The sequence below is a fragment of the Saccostrea cucullata genome, unplaced genomic scaffold (genome assembly GCF_032062105.1).
Source record: "Saccostrea cucullata isolate Sc308-1 unplaced genomic scaffold, CSIRO_AGI_Scuc_v1 ctg3455, whole genome shotgun sequence".
NCBI lineage: Eukaryota > Metazoa > Mollusca > Bivalvia > Ostreida > Ostreidae > Saccostrea > Saccostrea cuccullata.
The window spans coordinates 152,927-161,700 of NW_026920282.1; the positions used below are offsets into that span (position 1 = coordinate 152,927).

The window sequence follows — 8,774 nt, forward strand, 5'->3', positions numbered from 1 at the left end:
AAGTAATGAAGTTATCAATTTTGATTGGTCAATTGAAATTGGAAAAGAGAGTCAACCCAATATGAATGTAAAAGCAGTACTTTTATGAAGAAAACTGAGTACGGTGTCTTCTTGATATGAACATTTATTTGCTGTGAGGGCACTTCTCCACCAGTCGGTCAATTTTCAATGGTTTTCAGACATAAGTCGATGCTAGGATGCGATAGGTTTGCTAGAAGAATTGTCCTTTTCTAAAAATAAAGTAAATTATTTGGATTATAAAGAAGTTCTTAATTATGATGTTTTTGATATGATACTTTAGATATTCTTACACACTGCCAATTTCAATCATTTGTCAAACATAAAGTAATTATTGGGTACCACGCTTATTAAATGTTAATGTTATTTCCATGTCAAAAGATTCTTTAAAACAATGTGGACAACCACCAAAAATAAAAAAAAAGTTTGCTCTGTGTCTAGAAATCAATCAAATATCATCAATGATATATTTTTTTTGAATATTGGCAAACACTACACGGGTTGTTGCTAGTCCTAGTAGCCAAAAACAATGTTAAATTTAATGCCTATTTATCAGTTTTGATCACTGACCTGCTCATGTGGCTACATGTATTGCAATAAGTCTACACAAACACTTGTTGTTGAATACAGCACATAATTCAGTGAATGTTTCTTCGGGATTCTAACCCGTTCAGTAGCTTTTATAAGTATAATCTTCTAACTTCACTGATTCTTAATCAATCATTTTAATGCAATACCTCGAATATGCGTGTTTTCAGCTTCTCGCAATTAAATTGTATGATGAAACTTTCTCACATAAACGGTTTACAGTTGATGTAAAATTTAATCATAAGTAACAACTGTCAAGGTTAATGTCATGATTACTATGTTTGAATGCCATAGAATTCAAGCCATAATTTATTGATCAACAGTAGCAAAATCAGTCATGTATTAAAATTTCGATCCAAATATTTAAAAGAACAGCAGATTATTGTGTTTTTACATTGATCTTTAATCTTCTATTATGAAAACTTACATACAATAATAAAAATAAATTTGAAAATCAATAGATTTTTTTCATAGCAAATTTAAAGAAAGCCTTTGCTGGTATTCTTTATTGATGTTAGCTATTATAATATGATCATGATTGAAAGTAAAAGTATTCTGATAATTTACAGTTGGTTAGTTCGGTGTATTATAAAATTCATTGAAATATTTCTCCATGAAATATTCCCATTCTTATATGAAAATGGTCAAGTTAGGTGTTCTTTCATGTATTTTTGTAAGAGTCTTCATCTTAAAATTTCCCCATTTCTTATCTTTTGAAGCAAAACTGATACAAAACGTATCTTTGTACAACACTCTGCCATTGCATAATTCTTATTATGTGAAGATCTTGGAGAGCATTAGTCGAATGGAATGTGCTATGCAATGTATTCTGCTACAATCAGCGTGTGCAGGAATCATGTATAACAACGAACTATTTTCTTGTAAAGTCGTGAAGTGTTATTTGAATGACCGTTCCGTGAACAGTACAAAAATGGAGGTTGGTTGGGAAATTTGGTTCCAAAATACAGGTGAGTTGCTTCATGCATGTCGTTCAATAATAAATGAGGGATTTATATTAATTGATATATCAAAAAATATAAATTTTAAATTCTTTTAATTAAGGTTCTAGAAATTTTGTGCTCAGGATTTTGAAATTTTTAATTAATAAGTGTTCGCCGATTTCACATATCCAAAATTTATATCATTATTGCGACTACACCATATTTAAGTAATGTCATTTATTTTAGGCAAAGATATATGGTTCGGAAACTGAACATGAAAGTTTATATAAATTTTTTTCTCCTTCATTAGATTTACTGATTAGATAAAAGCTAATCATATGACACCATGAATGTTTTCGTATTACATGGCCGTCAAGGAGTATAAATAAAATCGGGGGTTCTAAATAAAATGACCCCTTAGAAACGGTTTCCGCTGGTATTTATTTAAAATTTACGTTATCTGTAATTGTTCTGATATTTTAATTTGATTGTTTTAGAATGAAACTTGATAATTGCATAATATACTTATAGGTTGTTTAATATTTAAAAGGGTACATGTATCATCAGGATCAAAGATAAATAACTATATGGTCATGTACATTAGTGTCCTAAAAGCTGCCTAATACGCAGTCACACAAGCTTCGCCTCGTCCAATACGGATTTTCATTTCATACCTGGTATGATTCCGTAAAAGACCCCAAATTGACGTTGTAACTAATAGCGAGCGCATATAGGCGGAGCGAAGCACCACTCGCTTAGCGAGCTAAATAGACCAACGTGAACGGAAGGAGCAAATTCTTGTTGAAATCCGCGCATTCTTCGAAGAAAATTTATGAGTGCACTTGAAATCAAATGTAAACTATCATCTAAACTTCCAGTTATCTTTGGGGCGCAAAGCAGCATAGTGGCTTGAACATGGCAACACCTTATTTGAAAGAAAAAAAAACTAGAGGTACTGAGAGCAATGAGCTCAATAAACGATACCCCCCGCCTCCCATAATATCCATGTTTTGCTACATGAATATTTTAATTTATATTGTTTTACGGTAAGGTGTTAAGAGGAATAACTCGTGGTATAATGTTATTCAGAATCCGCCATATCTCACATCATAGGTAAGAATATAATGGCAATGTCAATGTTTTGCTATGGGAAACCTAAAATACGTGTCGGATCAAAAAGTAAAATAAGAGGTGCAAAATGGCAATATGTAATAAAGATTTTGTAAAAGTTTCATTAAATTTTACTCAATGGTATAAGAGGAGTTCCGGATAAGAGATGGGTACCCCAAAGCGTAACAGACAGACGGACAGACAGACATACCGATTACAGCATACCCTTCCACTTTTCAAGCGGGAACTTCGGAGAAGTTCAGAATTTCGATCCTGTTGCTTGGGAATTGATTTTTTTTTTTTAGTTTTTTTTATTCATTTTTTTTTATTGAATTGAAGATAACTACTATAATTGTATGTGTATAGGTTTTACTGCGCTGACCCAACAGTCACACCGTAAAACATAATAATATGTAATGCTTGCCAATGGATACAAAAAATATATTACCGTCTTTTCTAGTCTGCCCTGTCGGCTGGGTTCCTTTTGATGGACATTGTTATTTCCTGAATGAAACCAAAAGAAACTGGAACGATGCCAAGGTATATAAAAAAACAAAACAAAGGTAAACCGGAAATGTGCCAAGGTAATATAAAAAGATGCCAATGAAATTTAGTTAAAATTATAAGCTTCTTATTTCGTCTGGTCTGATCCATAGTAAAACTGTAAACCAACTTTTGTTCGCGTGCGAGGAATTTTCGCGAGGTTCGCGAAAGTTTCCTTATCGCGAATATTTCTCGCCATGAACCGGTCCTTAAAGTAAGTGTGTCTGTTAAAAACAGATTAAACTAGAGGTACTGTGAGCAATGAGCTCACTAAATGATACCCCCCGCTTCCCATATGAATATAGTGGCAGTGTCCATGTTTTGCTCTGGAAAATCAAAAATATATGTCAGATCAAAAAGTAAAATAGGAGGTGCACAATGGCAATATGTAAATAAGAATCTTTGAAAGTTTCATTAAATTTCCTTCAGTGGTATGAGAGGAGTTGCGGATAAGAGATGGGTACCCCAAAGCGTCATAGACGGACGGACGGACGGAAATACCGATTACTATATACCCTCCCACTTTTCAAGCAGGGGGTATAAAAAGGCTTGATCGTGAAATTTAATCGTCGCGAACAAGATAACCCCTGGTAAATCGGGAAATAAGGCCGTCACGAATAAAAGTTGATTTACAGTATTTTTCTATGCATAATCAAAAAATACATAAGAACATGAAACACTGTCATGTTAGTACAGCGATTAAAGTTTCAAATAATCTTTAATAAAATTTAAGATTTTTTTTTTTGAATCAAATTTAAAATTGCGTCCTCAGCAGTCTCCTTTAAAGTCATCAGTTTGTAAGTTATATATGCATACAATGACTTTGTCAGAAAATACGTGCATGTACAATATTTCATGGAGTAAAATGCTTACTGACGTTTTTTTATACTTATTTTGAGTTTATCATTTACACACTGCATTGATAAAACAAATTGTCGTTATTTCTCGGTCATGAGAAGATTTAGAGGCACACGTACTCCTCCATTGCACCTAATTCCTCCTCTTATGTTTTGGAAATCCATGTTTGCTCTGCTTCTGTATTTTATTTTTTTTTAACTTTTGAACTTGAATACTGTTTGTTATCTCCATATATTTTATTATGTCACTGCCCCAATGTAAAATTCAGATTAATGATCAAGATCCTCATGGAATCAACCATATTTATGTATTTAATTGTGTTGCACTTTGCATGCACTATGCCAAAGTAGAAGCCAGGGTTTGGCACATTTTGCAAGAGCCGGAGACACTATGTGTCAAACCCTGATAACTATCTAGGCATAGTGCATGCAAGAAGCAACGCTATTGTTATTATTATGCTGATTGCTGTATGAAAATGTCAATATTTTCTACATTTGTTTCTTCGCCTCTTACATTCATGTTAGTTCACCCTTAATATGACGTTACATTGTGCTACACATACGTCATAATATTTGTTATCTAGGTTCAATAAAGTGTGTACGCCTTGATTGGACCTAGATAAGGAATTTATTTATTATGTTCCCAAAGAAATTCTTTGTAGACTAAAGTTTCAAGCAACGGTGTTTCAACCTATCGATAAGATGTACTACAATGCATCATGAGTCCATGTCATTTGCTTTTTATCATAGAAAAAATGTGCATTGTGACGTCACGATTATCTTCCCCCGGCTCAAGTCGGGTGCACGGAAATATACACCCGACTCTTTAGCCAATCAAAGCCCGCGTTACATGCTACATAGGAAATAATATTTTTCTTTCAATTTTAATGTTTCATGCATTAGGTATAATGAACAGATAGTTTGAATTTGAAAGAATTTTATGGTATGAGTGAAGGGGAAAATTCCAAGAAAATGTTTTAGAAAAATCCTTTTTTGATTTTCCTTCTTTAAATGTAAATACTTGAAACTAATTTTACATATATTAAAGCACGACGTCATTGACATCGGCCTCTGTGGGGGTAATCGGTAGCGCGTAGGACTGACAATCTCGGGGTCGTGAGTTCGATGCCTGGCGTCGGTGCCGTCGGATTTTCGTTAGAAATAGAAACCGTGCACTATTTTGGCATAGTATGCTTGCGTTATATAAATCAATAGAACACAATGCGATAATAGTTGGATGTTTATAACATAGATTATATAGAGACAAATGGACAGGAAACATAATGATCAATGTTATCTTCCTATCAAAGAATTGCTATCTAAAATATGGTCTTTTTTTCTCTGATGTTAAATACAAGCAGTTGGAATAGAAAATTTAATATATTTTTCATTATATACGTAATAATGACGTAAACATATTACAGGAACAGTGTGAACACAATGAAGCCCACCTTGTAGAGATAGAAACTCTAGAAGAAAATACATGGATCATGGAAACTTTTCTTTCACCTTGGAATGATGGTAAGAATTTATTATAAATATATATACCCCCAAAGGGTTTAGGGTAGGGATAAGGGCTTATTATCTGGTCTTTGACGGCTCAATGACAAATGGAACAAAAACTTTACGTTGATGATGTAACTTTTGATACAATTGCAAGCTTTTCAAATAATTATTAAGCGTAGATTAAAATACCATTTACATAATTATTTAATACAACTTATTTTTACCTGGAAAGTGCAAGTCTCAGTGCACAATGCAAGAACTGTCATGGCTTTTGATGAGGGCAACTGGTATTCATACAAGTAGACTTATTATCTGTTGTTTTTGCAAGCATAAAACAAGGCTGATAAAATACCTGTAGCATCATCTTATGTGTTCGTAGCCTTCCTTTTAATTTTTTAAATTCTTATTTAAAATATACCTTTGTTTATCAAATTTCTTGGGGAACCCTAAATTTAAATATGAATATATAAATGTACATGTATTATACAGAAATAATTCAACTTTCTATTTAGCGTCCTTAAAAAAAATATTTATTTCCCCCCATCAAGTCAAAGATCATGAGAAAGAAGAGTTATATTAAATATCATGGTCCCCAGCGTGTAGGGCATGAATACTTAGTAAAGCTAATACCATAAATAGTAAAACCAATAAATAAATTCACCATTTGTATGAAAATATAAAAGTTTTGAAAGATTATGAAGGATTATGAAAACAGCATTGCTTTTGATTTGTGATTTATTTTGTTTGACTGTCCAAAGTTTATTTCAGTTGACTGTACAAAGTTTATTCTGGTTGACTGTCAAAAGTTAATTTTTCAATATAGTTGACTGATTTTTTTAGTTGACTGTACAAAGTTTATTCTAGTTGACTGTCCAAAGTTTATTCTAATTGACCGTCCAAGGTTCATTCTAGTTGACTGTCGAAAGTTTATTCTAGTTGACTGTCGAAAGTTTATTCTAGTTGACTGTCCAAAGTTTATTCTAGTTGACTGTCCAAAGTTTATTCCAATTGACTGTCCAACATTAATTCTAGTTGACTGTCAAATGTTTATTCTAGTTAACTATCCAATGTTTATTCCAGTTGACTGTCCAAACTGGTGGGATTGCTGTGATTTTTGGATAGGAGCTACTGACATGAACGAGGAAGGAGTGTTTACATGGAATCGTCGTATCAATGTCACTTTTACAAACTGGAACGAACTTCAACCTGATAACCTTCTCAATGCACACTGTGCCTTCTTTTGCCGGAACGGCCGTTGGTATGATGTTCTCTGTGAAGACCCAAATACATTCATTTGTGAAAAAGAATAATACAGTTTTACTCGGTTTTGAGGAACTCGATTACAAGTTTCAAACTCAAATGGATTCACAGTGCTTGTACTATAAATTCCTGTAAATCTTCATTTAATTGTTTGGATTTTCTTCTTTTTTATTCTTAAAATATCCAAATAATAAAAACTGATAAAGTCTGCCGAAACATTTTGATTTTTTTTCACTTCAAAAGAAGTATAATTAAGGATTTTTTAAGGAATCAGCATGGTTGGTAGAGTATATACCAGGGCAAAAACGGTAGCTGGAATTGTTGGATAATTTTCATAACGGAAGAATCCCATTATGCATAAATCATTCCACGTTTCCAACTATCACTCATGTCCCTGGCAAACGTTACTAATACGTTATATCGCGAGTACCTCGCAGTTATCTAACTTGCTACTGCTCTTCTGCGGGGTAGTCGGGAAAGCACTAAATCTTACAAGATTTCTCGGGAACATGACACTGTTTACAATAGTGACAATCGAATGATTGGAACAATTCTATTGATTGATTGATTGAATATTGTTTAACGTATGCCGGAGAAGGGCTTCAAATTTTGAACTTTACTCGGCACTCAGGGCCATTGAGCAGTGAATGATCTTTATCGTGCCAACGCCTGCCGCTGACACGGGGCCTCGGTTTTTAAGGTCTCATCCGAAGGACCCGCAACTTTCGCTTCAAAGTCCCGAGCGCATGGCGAAGAAACAGTTGCTACCCATTTTTTATCGACTTAGGTCAGTGGCGGCCGAGATTCGAACTCACGACCTCCCGATCACGGAGCGAGCGCTCTACCGACTGAGCTACAGTGAACGGTAGTAACAATTTTATGCCGAAAGTACAATGTATTGCCAAGTACTGAACTCCAAATAGTAGCTTGTCAAATTGAACTGCTAATGACAAAAATAAACAAATTCAAAATCGATGCACTGTACTTGAAATGGGTGTTTTTTTTCATTTGAAATGTTATCAATCTTGATTTATATTGCAGAGCAGGTTTGGGGTAATGCTAATTGTAATGGTAATGCATTACAATGCATTACATGAACTCAAAGTAATGCTAGTAATGTATAATGCTTAAAAATTTGCATTACATGTAATGGTAATGTAATGTATTACTTCATAAATTCCAGTGTAATGCAGGCATTACATAGCATTACAAAGCATTATTTTGTATGTACCTATTTTGAGAAATTAAAATAGGCATTGATGATGAAAATTATTGTTTACGTTATTATTTTTTTTCTATTTATTTGCAAATGATAGAAGTAAAAAAAAAGTTACCATATCTAAATAAAATTTCTTTATCTATTTATAAATACATGTTTTTTTCTATTGAAAGAACGCTTACCTTACATTTGATTTTTCAAATTCATTTAAAATAAGAGTTGATTTTAAAGAATTGTATAAAATAGTTTTGAAAGAAAAAATACATGTGAGATTTACTAATTATTGTGCACTGTAATCTGATAATTACCACCTTTTGAATAGATAAAGTGTCCTCAAAACACACTATGCCTCTGGATAATGTAACAATTAAAACAATGCATTGTTTGTAGAAATACTCCAAATTAGTCCCCTTCTTCGGACTGTGTTTATAAAACATTAATTGAGCTGGTCTAGCATGTACTGACCATGAAAAATCCATTGTATTAAAGAAAAAGAAGACATGCAGGCATTCTATGCTTAGCAGATCAAAATGTACATCCTGTCTACTTTTTCAAAAAGTTTGTCAATGCATTTATTGCAAGATACTAATCAAATAATCAAATACCTTATATAATTTACTATTAGATATATTAGGCAGTGGTTAATGTGCCCCAAAAGTTAAATTGCTTCATGCTTCAATAGTTACACAAAAAGTGGATATCGTACATATGTATAACTGACAATTTAAAAGA

At 33.0% G+C, this 8,774-nt stretch overlaps 1 protein-coding gene across 1 annotated transcript; it reads left to right on the plus strand.

Annotated features, from left to right (window-relative positions):
- Positions 1-1,364: 1,364 nt before the first annotated feature.
- LOC134246159 (perlucin-like protein) lies at positions 1,365-7,031 on the plus strand. The gene is made up of 4 exons (XM_062728480.1): positions 1,365-1,574; positions 3,118-3,197; positions 5,482-5,578; positions 6,644-7,031. Exons 1-4 carry the CDS (start codon positions 1,412-1,414, stop codon positions 6,871-6,873), a joined length of 570 nt encoding a protein of 189 aa, XP_062584464.1. The 5' UTR covers positions 1,365-1,411; the 3' UTR covers positions 6,874-7,031.
- The last annotated feature ends 1,743 nt before the right edge of the window (positions 7,032-8,774 follow it).